Raw genomic sequence first — 19,948 nt, 5'->3', positions numbered from 1 at the left:
GATGGAATGCCTGGAAACCTGGTGGGCATAGATCAACAAGGGGAACTCCCCCTTCCATGCCCAACCAGGTCTCGGTGATACCTGCCAGGTCCGCTCCCCCCTCTTGGATCAGCTCTTGAATGAGGGGGGCCTTATTTACTACGGACCTGGCATTGCACAACATCAGCCGATGGTCCCGGGCCCGAGGATCTGAGGTCCCAGGGAGTCGAGTAGAGCCCTGAGGATCGGAGCATCCACAAGCTTGTAAGCAGCGTGTGCGTGCTCCCAAAACCCGATATGGTCCTCTGCTCCCGCCATACCTGCCCCTCCCACTGACCGTTGATTGAACTGTGGAGTTGTCTAAGCTCAGAGAACACCAAGGACTCTGTAAATCATCTTTTCCCCAGGTAGGTTAAACCTACCAATGCTGTGTCTGTATTTCCTATTGTTTTCCTGCCTTTGCTCATTGCTATTCCTATTTTATTTTGGGGTTTCTGAGACCTTTTTTTTTTACATATAAATATCAAATAATAAAATAGATATTGAAGATTTTAATATGATTTATCAGTGGTTGTCAGAAGACTAACAGCCCCATTACCAAATTATAAAATAAAATAAAGTGTATGTAATTAAAGAGCATTACTACTCCAGAGCCATTATCAACTGAAAGACAGCTGATTATCCTCTGAAGGCTGTCCTAGAAAGGTAGCGCTTCAAGATTTCTATTTCTGTCTTCAAAGAGTATAAGTTGATCTCTTTTTTTCCCCATTTAGCTTTTTGTCATCCTGAACTTTTCATCCAAGGAGATGAGTATTCAGAAAAGCTTTGACCCTGTCAAAATAATTGCTGGGAGGTTATTTTGTGGACAGGTGGGTGGAAGAGTAGTTAAATATCACCCTGCCAGCTAATTTAGGAAAAGGTTAATGTATATATCTCCAAACTTCCGATTTATATCAGGGCAGGATTTTTTGGTGTTTTTTTTTAATCTTCCATAAAGGACTCATGAATCAATTTTTCAGGATTTTTTTTTTAAATCACACAATTGACACTCTTATGCTGGACAGGGCTGTAATACAGAAAACTAGCTGAAGGGTTGAGGGGATCCCAAGCAAGATGTCCTTCATGGATCATGCCTATTTTGGTAGAATCCCCATCATTCTGAACCTACTTAATTTCACAAATTATAGCACTGGGGAAAAATTTAAAATGGGAATTGATAGCTAATCACAATTGATGTGAAATCAGGGATCAGGATGGTGATGCCAGGCCAATAACAAAGTCTTCTGCTGCAAAAAAAAAAACCTGCATTAAAATATACAATAGCATTCTCCAATTGGTTTAATTTATAAAGTACATGTAACCCTCCCCCCAAAAAATGCAAGAAGTAAAATTAATTTAATATTACTCAAAATTAGCCTATAACCCTATATATCCTGGAGCTGGCCAAATATTAACCAAGTCCAAACTGCTCAGCATCCCAAACAAACAAAGCCATTCTACCACCTTTAGAAAATATGTATGTAATTCATTGTAATTCTTTTATGTGATAAAGAGCAAAAGCTTAAATAAAAGCAATTGAATGCAGTTAAATTAATCACATTTTTTATTGCATCGTCTTGACAAAATAAAATCTGTTCCCAGGATCAGATCCAAGTACCAAGTGTTTCAGTGCAGTCATGATTAGCATGCTATCTATTGAACTATGGGTACTGAATTTTGGCAATTTTCATCAAGAATCATGGCGCTGGAGTTGATCCGGAGTGTGTTCAGCGTTGTTATTTTAGGCGATCGGTGAGGTAGAGTTCTTCTCTCCACATTTTTTGTCTCTTTTAGGCGATGTATATTTCATTTCTGCTCCCTTCTTCCTCCCTTCCCCCACCCTTAGAAAACAGGATAAGGAGAGGCTGACAGGTGATGTATGTATTTGCAAATGGCAATCCATTTCAATTTCAAAACGTATATGGTCAATTGTTCTCCCATTGGGTGGAGGGAGGGGTTAGCATGTCTTAAATATCTTTCTCTAAGAAAAGTTCAGTCTGTTACAATGGTTTCCTTCTGCTGATTCACATTGTTTTAAGATTCCAAAGTGGTGACTGTTTAATTCCACAACACACACATACACAAACCCCTCTTACAGTGTTATTCTGCTTTACATATCTAATATATTTCAGTATAGTTTTTTCCGTACTATTTAGAATGTTGACATAGCTTAAATTAATGAGGCAAAGCAGAGTATTGAAATATAATTACGCATTGAAAACTACAGGAAAACAGATTGTTGGAAAGTTTTGATCACATTACTTTTAATTATGCACTGTATTGATCTGACCTATTTGAACAGGATCCAGAGCTGGTACGCAACATCTGTCGTTGGGTGAGACAAGCTGTTCAGATTCCTTTCTTTGCCAAGCTGACGCCAAATGTCACAAACATTGTGAACATTGCGAGGGCTGCCCAAGAAGGTAACATATTCAGACATATCCGCATTTCACTCTTTCTTAAAATTTGCAACTTGATAGATACAAAAGTAAAATGCTGTTCTGAGAAATAGAGAACATAATAAAACTTACCATTTCTCTTTAACACCCCCCCTCATTTCCTGAGCATGAAAATGAATGTGGAAACCATGAGTGAAACTACAAACTGAATCATACATTACTTGAACCTTCACCTACTAATTATGCTTTTTCTTCCTTTCAACTTAAAAAGAGTTTAGAAGTTTTTAAGGAGTTTCTCCTCAGTGAGCTCAATTTGTGTACAGACCCCAGTGTCTCAGTAGGGTAAACTTCTTTTATATTTGCCATGCAGTCAATCATTGTTACTCCATAACACAGCAATAGCATTTTAGGCTTACTGTATATACTACCCTGTCGTGCTTTACAGCACTCTTTGGGCAGTTTCCAACCAAAACATTATTTGCATATTTTCCTCAACAAATTTACTAATCTCAGAAGGATGGAAGATTGAGTCAATCTTGAGCCCCATCAGGATTGAACTCTGGGCTATGGTGTGAGCAGAATTGGCCTGCAATACTACATTCTAACCCCTGCACCGCCAGGGCTCCTTATGTACTATTATTTGACCCAAAGTGTAGATTGGCAAGTAAATACATGGTCTGAATAGCTTGTTCTTCCTTGTTCCTTTTAAGCTTGCCATTTTCTCTTTTGGGGGGAAAAGAGAGAGGCAATGATGATGAGGAAAATCTATTCAGGGGCTCATGATAATGATCTCTAAGGTGAGATATGGGTCTTGGCAAGTATCCAGTTCTTCTAATTTTTAATACCACTTGCCCTTTTTTATCATGCAGCTGCTGTTATTTATAATGCTGGTATTTTACATCAATATGCTTTAATTTAATTTATTAGTTGCTACAGCTGCCTATTCCAGGAGAGTCTGGGTAGAGTAGTGCCCTCAAAGCAGTAAAAATTATTAAAATAATTAAAACCTTCATAAACAGGCAACTTGGACTAAAACAGTTAGAACAATAAACCATACAACAGTACAACAGGGGCCCCAGCTATACATAACAACCACAATTAAGCTCAGAGCTGGAAAGAGAATTTGGTCTTAAAGGCTTTCCAGGAGTCCAGGAGAATCAGTGCCATGTGAATCCTTGGGGAGATGCTGTTCCAGAAGACAAGGGGCCACGATAGAGAAGGCACATATTTTTCGGTCCCACACGATGGCAACATTGAATTGTTTTTCAAACTGTACCATGGAACTCTAGGGTTTCATAAGAACTTGATGGAACTACGGTATATGTGAGAGAAGATTTTATTATGGTTCGTCGCACCATATGTTCAGACTTAACTTGGCATTTTTGTCCACCTATCAAGTCCTTCCCAAGAACCTAATAGGATAGGCATATGTAGAAGTTTGATAGTGTTACAAATATTGTTGCAGGATGTAAGCTGTTCTGGGCAAAGCTGCCTTTTGCAATTGATAGATGGTGATTTTGTCAATGCCGACGGTGTTCAAGTGATGCTCCAGTTGTTTTGGGATTGAATCCAAGGCGCCTATTACTATAGGTTCTTTGTTTTGCCACAGTCATTCGATTTCTATTTGCAGGTCTTTGTATTTTGTCATCTTCTCCTATTCTTCCTCTTAGAATAAAAGCTGAAAAACCTTCTGTAAATGTGGAGCATGGTCGGTACACTTCCCTGTTTCTCATCTTCATGAAAATACCAAATACATGATTGGCCCATTTGTACATGCAGTCAGTTTTCAATCTTTTAGATATATTATATATATTTCCCCAAAATATATGATTTCAGGTTTCATGTATTGCTTTGTACCTGTATAGACCTAAGTGAAACTTCCCTATATGAATCACCAACTTAAAAAGCTGTCTAAAAATGACAGTTTCATCTGTGTTCACCAATATTTATTCCAGAAGTGAATCTTATTACAATTCACCATTCTACTGGATTATCACAATCAACCTGCTTTGAGGATCTCTTTCTGTTTCATTGAATTGTTATCTGTCTCACCCTGACCCTGGAAACAACATAAAGGCTTAAGTGGGAGATATTGATACAAAACTGAAAATAGGGCATAGCAAAGGCACAGTGAGAAGGGGGGTAGATTTGAAGCCAGATGCCCTTACATTTAATTGGGAGGAGGGAAAGTTGACAAGGGAGTTGATAGGAAGGAGGAGAGAAGAGGGACAGAAGAAAAACAAAGTAAGAGATAAGAGACCCTAGCTCCCTGTGGACTGACAGGAAAGTAAACTGGGAATATGAGAAGATACTCTATGAATCAAGCTTAGTTAGGAGAAATATGGCCTACGATGGAAGGGTAGAGTGGATAAGAATAGGACCTCCTTGCACTGTGTGTTTATTGGTTTAATTTATATCACACATTACACCTAACTGCTTGCAAGGGATTAAAAAAATGCTTCAACTTCAAAAGAACATTTGCCAGCTCTTCACTGTCCCAATTAGGGCCTGATAAAACCACTGGTAGTCACACACCTGTAGAAAAGTGAATCTATAGTGAGTTGATTGAAAAGAGAGATGACACTGTTAGCATTTTAAAAAATTAACAACCATTAATATAAATTACTGATCTTAACAGCCAACAATAATACTTTGCCTGATATCTTTCTTAGAAGCTGGAGGTACAGTTTCCTTGCTTAATCATTAGGGTCATTTGTGGGGGGGGGGGGGAAGTTTTGCATCAATCTGTCTGTCTTCACTTTGTCAACTATAAAAATTCTTCAGGCCACTTCATTCATTACATATAAGATCATGTAATTATTAGCACTTAACAGCTAACCTGTGAAAAATGTACATCAGGATTTACAATGAATGTTTCAAATTCTCTTTGAATGTTGAAAATTATCTTAACACGATGACGATGATACTTTTTTTAATAGCTAGAAAGCTTCGTCATCTAATTAGGACTACCATGTAACCATTTCTGTGCTGTGTTAACATGCTTATTAAAACTACCACTAAATTTATTGTAGGTGGGGCAGATGGTATTACAGCCACCAATACTGTGTCAGGGTTGATGGGACTGAAGGTGGATGGCATACCTTGGCCTTCTGTAGGGCACAGCAAAAAGACCACCTACGGTGGAGTATCAGGTAGGTATTGGTCTTTCTTATTAAAAATCCCTTCTTTGAGGCCTGGAGCCAGCAAGAGATGCCGTTAATATGACTGCATTATTGTGCCCATTGTATTTTTAGGTTTGTTACTGGTCAGAGTTTGCTAATAATCATGACAGATGGAACAGATTGACTGTGAGCGCTCATGGGCTGCCCTTTCCTGAATGGCGAAACATCGCAACCCAATTTTACTGATAGGGTCAACCCTGAGTAATGGAGGAAGTGGCTTTTCTCTTATGACCCACATTTTTCCTGGGATTTTTCATTCTGTCATAGTTGTCAGGGTGCATGTTAGACAGGGGCTAATCAAAGGGCACTGGAAGAAGACAAAAATAAACATTCCCAAATGGGAAGTTTGGTGGGATTTTTAATAGGGTATGCAGTCCCTACTGTAATCTGCCTTCTTAACACATTTCATAAACACATTGACTCTGCTACACCCCCCAAACTTCACTGATCTGATATTTTCCTATTTTTCTCTCTTTGTGATATATAAACCAAACTGCTCCATGGAGCGGATTCCAGCATAGAACGTTATTTTAAGTCCTCTGGTGGGGGAGGGGGGGAAAGTTGGTGGACAATAACCTGGAGCTTTATTTCCACTGATGGATTAATCTGTTTGACCCCCATGGCCTCGGCTGCTGTGACACCATGAACCGGGGCCTGCAGAGACAATGCCCCGAGCTTCTGGACTGTAGTGGTATGGAGATTAGTCTCCTTGGAGATATAAACAGTGGTAAATATTCATAGCATAATGGTATCCTGCTGTTTGAGCAAAATGCAGCTGAATCAGGCCAAATATATGTAGTGGAAGCCAGACAGACAAAAGAAAACAGCCTTCTTTCAAGCAGTTCTATTATTCAGATAAACACTTTCGCTTTTAAAAGGAGCATTTAAAATAAATACCTAAAGTACATAAAGGCAGACACTGGGTTACTTAAACCAGTTCCTCTCCCACCCGTGTGGGGAGTTAGGTATGGTGGGGGAGGCTGGCAGAGATGCGGAAAGAGTGACAGGAAAGGCAGAGAGAATGCACTTGCATACTCCGGGGGTTTAAGTACTTCCTGCGTTTTATTATCCCATTTCAATTTTTTTCCAGGCTGCCATGTTGACAGCAAAAGAATAAAAGAGGTCACCAAGGGTGCTGAGCATTAAAAATTAATAAAAGAACTATTGCAGTAGTATTTTATAGAAGTAACGTGATTTAGTGCTATGTGGTTTTTTTTTCCACTTTCATTCATTTCAAACTGCCATTTCTGAATATTCCTTTATCGCTTGGCCGTCCAATAAAACTATAAAATTGCTGTATTATGAAAAGCATGTCCTCCGTGCCACAAATTTAAAGCATGTTTATAGTACCGATTATAGTGGCACCTGAACCCTTTACCCTTTTCCATGCCTGTCCCTATTTCCATAGTAAAGCTCTATTTTCATGGTTGAAAATTCATTTCATTTACAGTATTTACAGGGGAGATATATATGCTTGCCATTTGAAAAGTCCCAGTCTGTGAGAAGTAAGGGAAATTTCTCCTCCAAAATTCAGAATAATGGCATTTTTGCAATGTAGTTTTAAGACTTTAGCATTCACACTATTAACAAATGATGTGTGGATGGGAGGATAAAATTAACAAAGCTATAGTATCTAGCCAAATCACCATAAAGCCCCACTGGTCACCTACTGTAATAAACAACTCTCAACTCAATTCTGAAAATTGTAGATTTAGGAAACTAAATGAATGAATAACATTCCTAATATTTCACAAACATGCACAGTTAGGAAAGTGATAAAACACTTTCAAACAGAGAGGCATGCATTGTTGGTCTATTCGCTTTGTAAAGAGTGGGCTGGGATGTCAGGGAGAGATGAAAGTCCCAAGGGTTTCCAAAGTTACTGTCAACCCCCTGGCTGTTTCGGATAAACCTGTCACTCATGTTATATAAACATAATTGAGTGGTTTAAGGGAACTTCTGTCCTTTCTCCCTGCTTCCGTATAAAGACCAAACCTAGAAGGTTAAAAAAAAGGTAAAGGAATTTTATTCTACTAGTTGTTGCTGACTATAGAGGGCAATACTCGTCTCCGTTTCAAGACCATTGAGCCAGCACTGTCCAAAGACATTTCTGCAGTCATGTGGTCCACATGATGTCATGGAGTGCTATTTACCTTCCCACTATAATGGTATCTATTTATCTACTCGCATTTGCATGCTTTCAAACTGTTAGATTGGCAGGAGCTGCAGCAAGGATGGGAGCTCACCCCATCATGTGGCAAATCTGGACTGCCGGCTTTCTAGCCAACAAGCCCGACATCTTAACCACTGAGCCACCACACCATCCACTTAGAAGGGCCACACACACACACAAAAAGAACTTCTGTAGGAATTTTCAATTTTTCCTCCCAGGGACTGGCAGTACTTCTAATATGATCTCTCCAAGACTGAATGGGTCATCCACAATTCTGCCAACTTTCAAATTTCAAAAAAGAAAGAAAGAAAGAAAATGTCAGGAAAGCTAAAACTCGAATTCAACAGAGGTTAGTAAAGGATCTTAAGGAAAAAATGCTGATGGTCTGGACCAGGAGTCTTCAAACTTGGCCCTTTTATGACTTGTGGACTTCAACTCCCAGAATTCCTCAACCAGCATGCCTGGCTGAGGAATTCTGGGAGTTGAAGTCCACAAGTCATAAAAGGGCCAAGTTTGAAGACCCCTGGTCTGGACTATCGCTCAAGCATTATAATGCAAAATTCTGGACAATGGGTGAAAAATGTCAGTGCAATATTAGGCTGCAGCTACAGAACAGTTTCTAAATCATGTTAATTGTTTCACTTTATTCTGTAATGGTTAGACCCACACAGAAATAGGTTGGCAGAATTGTGGCCTGTTCGTGTCTCCCATTGACACCATTTACTTAGGCAATCATTCGTTGGCAATCCTACTTTCTTTTCCATAGGAAAGGATGGATGAGTTCACCTGTATCTCCAAGATCCTGAACTTGCTTCCTTAATCTTCAGAACATGTGGTGGTGTTCTTTGCAATTCCGTTTCTTCTCAGAGTGGTTAGCATGAAGTGATCACGGTCAGTAAACGCCACATCTTTCCTTCTTGCAAAAGACATACGTTTCATGAGCAGATCAATCCAATCAGAATGTTGGGGCAGTGCCTCATAATATAAGGATTCCTCTCTCAGTCTTCTTGCAGAACACAATCAACCTATCTTCTCAAAGTCTGCCTCTTTTGGGAATTTGATTTAGTTCCAAAGGTACAGGTTGTATTTCATAACACTTGCTTATGGTTATTACCTTTGCCTACTGGGCTTATTCCTTTGTTCTATTGTATTCCTATAGAAATGTTTTTCCTCTTTCAATTCCTGTCCTTTGTTTGATTTCGGGTACTCATTCAGCTGCAGCGTGGCTACTTCCTACTTCTGTGTTTTGACTTTTTTGTTAAGGACTACCACAGGGGTGTCAAACTCAATTTCATTGAGCATCAGCATTGCAGTTGCCCTTGGGGGGCCGGGTGGGTGTGGCCAGGGTGGGTGCAGCCTACTGGGTGGGCGTGGATGGAGTGAGTGTGGTCTACTGGGTGGGCATGGCCAGCTCTACATCGTTCGCGTCAAGGGTGCCTGTGGGGGTCTGGAAAGGAGTGGGACAGATCTGAGGGTCTCTGGCAGAAGGGGGTGGGACCGGGGCAAGTGCCAAGGCATGGTGCATTTCTTCATCCCTCATAAAGGGTGACACCTCCCCAGCATGCACCTGGGGGGGCCCAACACAGCAGGGGCTGGTTCCTCGCTGTTTCCGGACGGCCTTGTGGAGCTAAGACTGAATGCATTTCAGCATCGATGGCCACCACAAAATTGTACATTGGCTCCTGGCCGTCCTGGGCCAGAGCCAAGGCAGCGGGGGCCGTTCCCTCACTGTTTCCAGGATGGCTTCGTGGGCCACATGAAACCACTTCGCGGGCCGCATCTGGCTCCCAGGCCTTGTGTTTGACATGTCTGGACTACCACAAGCTTGAACTTGCTGCAGATGTATGGCAGGAACACAAATATATCACAAGCAGTAAAATCATTTTCACCATTTCTTTCTTAAGCTATTACCAATAGAAATAATCAATTTTTCAGACTCTCTGATTACCTAAATACCTATTGTCCACATTCGTAGGAAAAAAATAAGAATTTCTCCCTGAACAACTCTACCAACTTTTTTTATTAGTTCACTCACTTTGCTAATTTTGTAAAAAACAAAAACAAAGCCTGGCTGCTTTTTATTCCCCATATAATCTATTCAATAGTCTCTGCTTCCTCAATAGATAGCAGTATCCAAACGCCCATAATGGGAACTGGGAGCTCTTAAGACAGACAAATGAAATCAGCAGCTATTCAGGATATGGCCTACTCACACTACATAGCTATAACACATGCAACTCTTTTTGTTGCCTTCAAGTCAGTGTTTGTTGCCTTCAAGCTATTGCCTGAACTAGTCCCAGCAATTTTCTTGGGAAGATTTCAGAAGTGTTTTGCCATTGCTCTGCTTCCCAGGGCTGAGAGACATTGACTGGTCCAAGATCCCCAGCTGGCTTTGTTCCTAAGGCTGGAGTAGTACTCACAGTCTCCTGGTTTGTAGCCTGAGGCCTTAACCGTTGCACCAAACTGGCGCTCAGTGTTTCTAATGACTCTTCAGTGTCATTGTTGCAGAATCAGCAGATCAGTTTTCTGAAAAAGCTGACCTAAGTTATCTGTCCAGGTATTTTTGATTAATAGAGGACTAACGTATTGCTATATGACTTTCAAAACATGGCAACAGCTCATGAGTTCAGAATAAACACTTTTAAAAGGCAGATGTGCCATGTCCACAAGCCCTTCCTTCAATATTATTCTGTCGCCAAAGACATTTCAGAACTGCACAGGTTTCATCACACTTGGTTGTATATGTGAATGGATTTTTAAATAAGCAGCAATTAAATTTGCCTCCTATTTTTCCCTAAGAATGCCAAAGAGAACATGACCACCTTTTTTTTTTTTTGAAGATTTCCATTTAGAAGGATTTATAGCTCACACTGTCTCACTGCAGTTCTTAGTATGTTACGCAATTGTAACTACAAATTGGGGAGTTGGGGAACCTGCTGTTTGCATTCTACTATGCTATTTTTTTGTATTACTGAAATAAATTATTCTAATAGGATTAATTCTAAATTATAGATTTGTAAAAGTAATATAGTGTGCATTACAGTAGTGGAGGATTTTAATAGAAAATTCCAGAATCAAATGACAGTTAAGTAATATCAGTAAATAATTAAAATATTATTCAGGTTTACTCATCCTATACGATGACTTAAAGTCATATTTCATAATAGGATCGTAGGTCTCATTCCTCAGAGCATACACGATAGAATTATTATTTTATTTCTAAAAGCTTTGATAGAAATCAGAGCTTTATTCATATTATTTAACATAAAGTTTATTTTTAGTTCATTATATGAAACACGGACAATATGAATTGTCCAGGCTGGTATATTGAGAGCAAGATCTGCCAAACAACAAAGGATATATATGTTTCAGTGTGTGGGGTAACACTCATTCTAAAAAATGCAATCCATCTAGAGTTACCTGTTTCAGCACTTTCAGGTTTGTAAAAATACATCTCCCTTGCTACAGTTTTAATTGCTAATTAATGCTTAGCATGGGCTCTAATATACATTTTGCCTTTTTGGATTTTTTCTTTTCTAATTTGTTAACCTCTTTAAATGTTTGTCTGAGTAAGGGTATAGATCGAATAAATAAACTGATCTATAGGAACTATGTTCTAGCAACTTTATTCTTCCATTTTAGGTGATACAGATATTTTGCATAAAAATATGTAAACCATGGATCAGTATCAGCTAAATCCTTGTTCCTGAGACATATGTACTTGCTTCCTTTTGGAAGCATAGATCGGGTAGCTTACATTGTTTACCCAAACGATTTATATTTCAAGCTCTGTCAGAGTTAAGAGGTATTTAGTCTGGGCAAGGTGTCCAATTCCATGATGCTTAAACATTGTCTAAACTAAACAGAACTTCATTTTAATTTTGCATCAGCAACTTGTGTCTTCATTTATTCCGTGGTGTCGCTTTGTGTGCTATTCTACCAAGTATGAACAGGATGCTTCCTTCGTGTAACGTACATTAACAAAACTGTCTCATGAAAAAGTTGGTTGAACATTTTCATTCACATGCATGGATGCCCACACATAGAGACTGTATTGACTATTTGGAAAACATTTAATGAAAGGTTATTTTAAAAGTGCATCGATCCGGAGTAGACACACATACACACAGAGACATTTTGAATCTTGACATCTAAGTTCCTAGTAATGTATAAGACCTGGAGACTTGAAATTTCTGGTTTTTTTCCACTTAATATGTTGGTCTTTCAAAGTGATAACAACTTCTGGAAGGGCATTTTTGTTTGTTTGTTTGGTAAACTAGTTTGTAGTTAAAATTAACAGTCATTTATAATTTATTTGGGTTTTCAGTTTTTAAACAGTTTATATACCAACTCTTCCCAAGAGACTGGGTAGTTTACACCCATGAAAATACAATGAAAACAATCAATAATTAATAAAAATCATATTCCCCATAGCACCCAGCCTGGCAGGGGGAAGAGCAGAACTGGGATTTACCCTGGATTCATTGCACAATCCCAAAAGGCCTCAGACCAACCTCCTAAATTCCTTGGAGCCTTATCTAATTGTTCCCAAGAGTAGGATGCCAGTCTGAGGAAACAAAAGTATTTTGACTGCCTTTCTAAAAATCTGTAAGATAGGAGCTATTCCAACCTTTGGAAATAACAAGGTTATTCACAACAATGGAGTTTCAACAGAGACTTGTCTCCATGTTCCCACCTATTTAATCTCAAGTGGGCTTGAAACCAATAGCAGCACCTCCTAAAACAGCAAATAGGATGAACAAATTCTGCTTGAAGGAGTTGGCCCCAAATATAGCTGGAAGCCAAGCCACTGCTGTAAGGCTTGTATGTGTAAGCATTAGCATTTTGGATTGTTCTTATTGGCAAATCTTATAGGCAAGCAAAGTAGAACCTTTAAAAAAATATGTTATTCGGCTCCAATAACTGCATTTTGAATTAAAAGCACCTCAAAAATACTGCATATGAAGAGGGATGAGAGGGAAGAAAGGAGAGGAGAGAGAAAAAAGTAAAGGAGGGGAGAAGGAAGTAGGAAGGTTGGAGGAGAGAGTGGTGAAAGAGAAGAGGAGAGGAGAGGAAGAAGAGGGAAGTAGGGAAGAAAGAGAAGGAAGAGAAGAAGGAGTGGGGATGCAGTGAAAGGGGAAATGGGCGAGCAACACCAAAAATCATGTGTATGTATTTATTTCATTAAAAGTATCTTATATATAAGAATGTAAAAAGAATGTATGTTAATATCTGATAAATATCATGGTATATGTATGAGGGAGAGTTTGGAAAAATAAAAATAAATTAAAAAAAAATACTGCATATGGTAGAAGTTTAAATTAGAGTTAAATCAGGCCTCCCATTTTAAAAAGAACTGCAGCTAGCTACCAGTTAAAACTAGAAAAAAATGATCAAGCAGGGACCATGCATGCAGGAAGACCCCCCAGGTTTTGGACCCACTCCTTAGGGAACCTGTGATCCCATGCAGAACCAGTATAGAAGATGGAATAACAAATATTATTTATTGCAAAGTGTGGCTTTTTCTTGCTGGGGTTCACTCTCAACATGTCTCATTCTCTGTCATTTTGGTTCATCCCAGAATAATGAAGTAAACTTATCATCAAAATGTGGATAGTATCCCATCCTGAACTGAAAGATAATACCTTCCACTGGTTAAAGGAGAACCCAGTAATATTTTGTACAGCCTGAATACACATGCGGGTGGATGCACAAACACTATTTTATACTGCTTTAATTTTTCAAACAAAGTAATACTAGCATTCACCAATTTTTACTTTTTTGAATATTTAACCATTATCTATCATTTTACAAAAGAGTCTTTGGTAGCAGTGTATTTAATCCAATAAATAATAAGATATTAAAGTCACATTGTTTGCTTATGGGGTGGGGAGGCAGAGGAAGACCAATCCTTTTAACTTGGGAAAAATCCATCAAAGAATTTGGAGACTACGTTACTGCTTGATTTATAAAAATAAAAGGCAGTTGTCTTTAGTTGAGAAGATGTGTAAAACTAATATAGAAATTATACTTTAAATCAACTTTTCCAAAGACCAATTTCTTTTAGTGTCAAAAAATGTACATATATAATGAAACATGAAAATTATGTTCATACCCTTCCACAGCATCTATACATTCCATAAGAACACTGAAAAAACATAAATCATTAGTAAGAACTCATCTCACCTTAACAAAGCTTTACTAGGCAGTGTGTCAGGATTCATTAATCTCTAGCCACCCTTTCCACAACTAGTGGGCATGTTTTTCAACTATTTTGGCTGTCTGATATCTTAAAAGCATGTCTTGAATTAATATCTGCTTTGGTTTTTAATAGCCTATTAATCAAGGATTTATATTTTTCACTCTTTGGGGAAATTTATGGTACGGTTAACTAAGGAACAGTCATATTTTAAAGGTTAATCATACTCCTTACTTGCATCACTTAATTTCAGAGGAACTGCTTTGTTCTCATGAGTAGTCATAAAAATATTTAAGCATTTGTGTAATGCTTTCCAGAGGAGTTGTGCAAAAATGTTCCAGTCTTAAAACAAAACACTCAAACTCCATAGGTTTTATTCCAAACCTGAAAACACACAGGTTTGATCCTGTTTTTCAGCAGCATTATTTTAAATATTCCAGGTGTTCCGGCTGCTGCAATTGATGCACTGCTTTGAAAGCTGCGATTCAGTTATTCATCTATTATTTCCACCAAAAAAGTGTAAAACCTCACCTTTACAGTTAGAGTAGCTAGTTCCATCTCTTTTCCTATTGGGTATGGTATGATCCTAAATAATCTATTATGGAGGAAGGTTTAGGAGAAAGCAGCTATTATCTAAATACATGTTTAGAATAAATGTTGCTGGTGATAGACATTATTCCTGATTCACCAGGTTAGACAGGATGCTGCTACATCTTCATGCAGAGAAAAATACTGTGTGGCTTGTTGAAAAGATGGTTGATTTTTTTTTTTAAATAAAAAAGTCTGTCTGCCATGCAGTTGCTGCCTCCTTCCCACCCACTTCCCTACTAATACTTCTTTGCTACAGAGAAAGTGGCATTCATGGGTCTTCATGTGAAGATGGTGTTATGCTTTCTGCTTTCTTTTGCACATAAGTAGCCCTAAGGCAACTGGAAAGGTATGCATTTGTAAACACTGTGCGCATTATGCAGGTGTTGTTAATGTTGTCGAAGTTACCAGGTTGTAAAATATAAATGTAAAAGCTGTGTTTCTGGAAATTGAGCATGTGGGCAGTATGCACCGTGGGTATGAACTTGTGTTTTGCAATGTTGAGCTTCTAGGGTGTATGCTAAAATGATGATAGTTTTTGTTGATTTGTTGAACACTGCTGCCTGGCAAATGCAGTAGTGTGAATATAGGACATTGTTTTTACTGCTATTAGTCCTGTTATTCATGCACTAGCTTAAGGACATATTTTTTTCCAGCTACTCCTAGTAGAAATAATCACATCAATCCAGCAAATGTGTTGTTCTTTCCTGAGGAAAACTGTGCCTGTTAAACAGGCTGCAAAAAAAAAAAAGCTCTGGCTAAAGCTTTGTATCCATTGCACGTTATGGAGTTGTTTAAAATCTTTTCGGTTTATTTCTAAGAAATTCTACATAGGCCAGAGAGAAGAATTAGCAAGCAAAGAACTTGTGCCAGCTTTTCAGAATCTCCTATGTCCAGGACATTCAAATTGTTTACAGTTTCATTTTGTAAAAGAAAGATATAGAAAATATTTTGAATTTTATCTTGCTAGGAAATCGCCAATTCAGAATATTCTGGTAGAACATTTTACTGTTTTGTCCTATCTAATTCAAAATAAAAAAAAATATTTTCCCAGTTTTCCAGCCTTTGCTACCTTGACATATTTTGACTGTAGTCCTTTTAGTAGCACTGCAGCTTAAGTGAGCATAATACTTTAAGGCATTACTACCGAGTGAAAACTTGGCAGCCAAATCTTGCCAGTGGAATGGTTGTCAAATGGCTTTATAGCTGAAACACATTCATACCATTGGAATTCCAGCCAAGAACTTCCTGACTCATAGTTCAAAGAAGTTCTTTCACAATACAACTTCTATTACATATCTGCTGTTCCTTCCAAATAACAATAACGTAAGTTATCTTCTCTACAGTTATTAGAAGCCTGATTTGGAATACATATTTTAGGGAAGAGAAAATTAACAGTGCTTCTTAAGTGGTCTTCTGACTGTTTTGTGGCCAACATGATCAGAAACACTACATTTTAAAAACTTTATTTATTTATGGGTGCCTAATCCCTCATCCTCAGTGGAACTTTTTAAAATGTCAAAAGGAACTTTTAACCTCAGAGTTTAAAAATCATGGAACACTCGAAGTACATTTACCTGCTTCCACAAGTGTTAGTTTCTGTCATGAAGAAAAGGTTAAAGTTATATGTTTGCGTACACAAACAAATACATAAAATTTCTTTCGTGGAATTTTCTAGAAAGAAATCTTTTTTCTATACAATCATAGCATAACATTGGGATTTTGATTTATCCTTCATAATATGATTTGCATTCTATTTGTATAACACATGAAATTATGAATAATAGAAATAACGGTGGTTTGGAATAATACCTGCAATGACAAATCATGGTTTGCTCCTGGCTAGCGAACCAAAATTGGAAGTTGTGGTTCCAAATGAATTGCATAGTATAATTTTTGTTACCTATGGTTTGGCACAAGTACTGAATTGAAAAGTCAAAGGTACAGCAGCAATCTCTGAAGATTGCTGAGCCAAGGACAAAGATGGAGCTTAATAACTTGAGAACTGAACAGATAGACAGGAAAAGTGAACGAGCAGTTTTGGCCCAGGATTCCAACAATACATTTGAAAACTGAAATCAAGTTTTAGGGCTTCAATTTGGCTCTTGTGCTTTAGCAACATTTTAAAAAAAAGAATTCAGTTGGTTAAGAGTTACATATGTTTCTTATTTGTTTTGCTTTGCAAGTCCCTAAACAATTAGCAATGCTAGATGGTCAGAATTTACCACACCCAATCTGTGAGGATGCTTATTTATTATCTTATTAGTGTGCCCAGTAAGTGAATTATCTGGATGAAAGCTATTTTAATTTATAAAAAATGTAAATCAGGGGTGTCAAACTGCCGGCCCATGGGCCGGATGCGTCATGCCGAAACTGCGCCCACCCCACTGCCGGCAATGGAAAAAAATACATTGCGGCACATCACGTGACATTGCGAGTTTGACACCCCTGGGGTAAATAGTTAAAGAACACACAATCTATAAATAATTATCCAAATGTAAGTTTGACTCTTAAAAAATGGATTCTAGGGAAACAGAATGAATATGGCTGGCAATTGTTTCCTGACAGCTCTATACCCATTTCACCATTCTTGAAGGGCAAGGAGAGGTGACAGATATGGTGGACCCAATCCAGCCAAATTTCTTATATTGTTTTCTTATATTGTTTCTTCTTCTGTTTAATCTAATCTCAATTATTCCCATTCACAGAAAAGAATAAGAGAAAGGTAAAGCAAACAAGAAGTTGAATATTACTATATGGGTCATCAGAATAACAGAACAGCTTATTTTAGAATGTATAACTAAGAACAACCCACTCCTGTCTGGTTAGCACTGCAGCTGGTACATTAGCCTAAGATGATTAAAGGTGCTTCTAATTATCATGTTAAAGCTCATGTTTGGTGTTAGTTACTAGAATAGATCCAGGAAGTCCTACTGCATTGTTCTGTGCCAAGTATATTCTTCATCAAAGAGGAATATTTTACATTTGCAAACAGGAAAAAAGCCAACCATAAAATAAGGATTAATTCCATATATATCTTGCATATTATGTGAATCCACCTCCATCCAAATCCATTTTGTCTTCACACAACCTTTATCAGTAAGATTGGGTAAAAGAAGTGAGTAAACCTAATGAACTTAATGACAGAATGGAGATTTCAATCAACTCTTCTTTCCCAAGTGGGGAAATCAAAAGTTACTGTATGACATATTGGCCCTCTCAGTCTAGATTATGCATTACAAATTGGCTAATATTGTGACTTGACAAACTCATCTGATTAACCCTATAATCCTATAAAATTGGCACACTGGATTAAGTAAGATTTATTCCCAGATAAACAAGAATTGGAATATAGTCTAAATTTCCTTATTTGGGGATAATGTTGGTGGTTAAGTTAATGGGGGGGAAAATACTGTATTTTCCATACTTAATCTTTGGACTATTGTGTGCACAGATTGGAGAATTAAGTTCAGAAGACAAACCTGGAGCTTCTGAAATGCTCAAAACACAGTCTAATTTAATTTATTTAAAACAGATGTTCCACAAATAGCATGATTTGATTCCATTAAAGTAGATGTTTGTGGGTCCTATTTCTGGGTTTTGCTTTCTAGCATTGGAGAAACATATTAGCTGAAAGATGTTGTTTTAAACTCAGTGCGATACATTTTTTTTTAACCAAACTAGTTGTTTTCATGAAATAGGTTTCTTAAAAATCCATAGAAACTTCAGTCCTTGAAACTATATTGTGTTTCTAAACCAGGGGTACCCAACCCCCAGTCTGCGGACCAGTACCGGGCCGCGGCATACCAGCAACTGGTCTGTACAAACAAGCAAAACCCCATCTGTTGGATGCAGGCAGCACACACAACCACACACTCTCCGGTCCACAGAAAAATCTCTCTCCACAGAATCAGTCCCTGGTGCCCCAAAGGTTGGGGACCTCTGTTCTAAACCTTTCATAAAAGTTGAAAAAGTTTCTAGCAAGCAGTGAATTATGATATCTCCTCTTGTGAGTGGGAAAACTAATTACTGGAGCAATTCTAACCATATAGGACAAGTGGCAAAGTTGATAAGCAAAAAAAAAATAATAATCAGATTTTTCAAATTATTTTGGGGCAATTGAGATATGTCACATACAGATGGAAAAAGGCAAGTAAAATTGTAGAGGGATGCGGCATTCATTATATTCAATAAGAAGTTATATCTTTTTAATACGAATAGTTTCAAGAGAATCTGGAAAAATCATTCAGAAACTTAGTGATTATATGCTAAGCAAAAAATATTTAAAAAAACAAATACTGTAAGCAAGTTTTATAGAAAAAGACAAAGAACAAAACTGCATAGTCATATGGAACAAATAATGTGATGCTGTCACTGCTTAGCCTACTTACCCAATCCCCCAGTATATTTAAAACACCACCAAGGGACACCAGCTAATATTCTTGCCTTTGCCTCTTACCTTTGCTTCCATCTTCTCCCTCAACCACTTATCGTATCCTTTCCTTAAGAGAACTAGTAACACGGTGTCCCAGAGCTTTAGATAAATAGGGGGTCCCTGTGGATGTGCAGATTAAGACTGAGACTGAATAGGATTAGCCACACTTTTCCCAATGCATCTAGTTCCAATACATTTCCCTTTGTATCTGTGAAAAGAGCCTATAATTCAGCCCAAGTTAAATAAGTTTAAGTACCACTAATTTCAATTAGTTTCCTTACATTGGAATCAGTATAATTTAAACAATACTTAATTCTGTCCAGTTTGTAGCCTTGTTTTAGAAGCAATTATTTAGATAAAGTAAAGCTGAAAGGGAAAGAAATTAAGTGTCTAATTCAGTAGCAATTTCCATGTTTAAATGGTGTGACAGAAGATATATAAAAACAATTGGTTTTGTCCATCATCTCAAATAAAAGAAGGCAGCTGAAATATCCCTGTTATGGTTTCATATGGAAAAAGAATCATTTAAAAACACATGCCATATTTTGCTTTAATTCTTTTTCAAATAATATAATCAAACTGTCTCCAGGAAAATATGTTGATAAATATATCATAAAAGTGATTTGCTACGTATACATACACGCACCCACCTTTAGATATATTGTACCTAAACAGACCTTCTCTGCACACACCTTCATAGTGTTTTTATTAATAGATAACATACATGTCAACTTCCCAGAAATTGATTGAATGGATTTGATAAGTCACAGCTGTTTTGATCCTCTGATAACTGCACTTGGTGAAGACTTTGTGGGATGCAGGGAAAGGAGGAGGAGGAGAACAAGCTTACATTTTCCAACTCACAAGTTGTTTATTGATTATGTGATGTCAGCTGTAGTCATTAGACATGAATCGAAATTTAGCTATTGTGAGACAGGAAATGTATGTGATATG

The 19,948-nt window shown here is 37.8% G+C and overlaps 1 protein-coding gene across 1 annotated transcript in view; it reads left to right on the top strand.

Annotated features, from left to right (window-relative positions):
• The window catches only part of DPYD (dihydropyrimidine dehydrogenase), a 518,537-nt gene that overhangs the window by 389,502 nt on the left and 109,087 nt on the right, over positions 1-19,948 (top strand). The window contains exons 17-18 of the mRNA XM_015812569.1: positions 2,321-2,441; positions 5,450-5,569. Coding sequence (XP_015668055.1) covers positions 2,321-2,441; positions 5,450-5,569 — 241 coding nt within the window. The remainder of the gene's footprint in view (positions 1-2,320; positions 2,442-5,449; positions 5,570-19,948) is intronic.

The sequence above is a fragment of the Protobothrops mucrosquamatus genome, unplaced genomic scaffold (genome assembly GCF_001527695.2).
Source record: "Protobothrops mucrosquamatus isolate PMUCROS unplaced genomic scaffold, P.Mucros_1.0 scaffold96, whole genome shotgun sequence".
NCBI lineage: Eukaryota > Metazoa > Chordata > Lepidosauria > Squamata > Viperidae > Protobothrops > Protobothrops mucrosquamatus.
The sequence above is the reverse complement of the archived record's forward strand: the minus strand, read 5'-3'. Positions and strand labels throughout refer to the sequence as shown.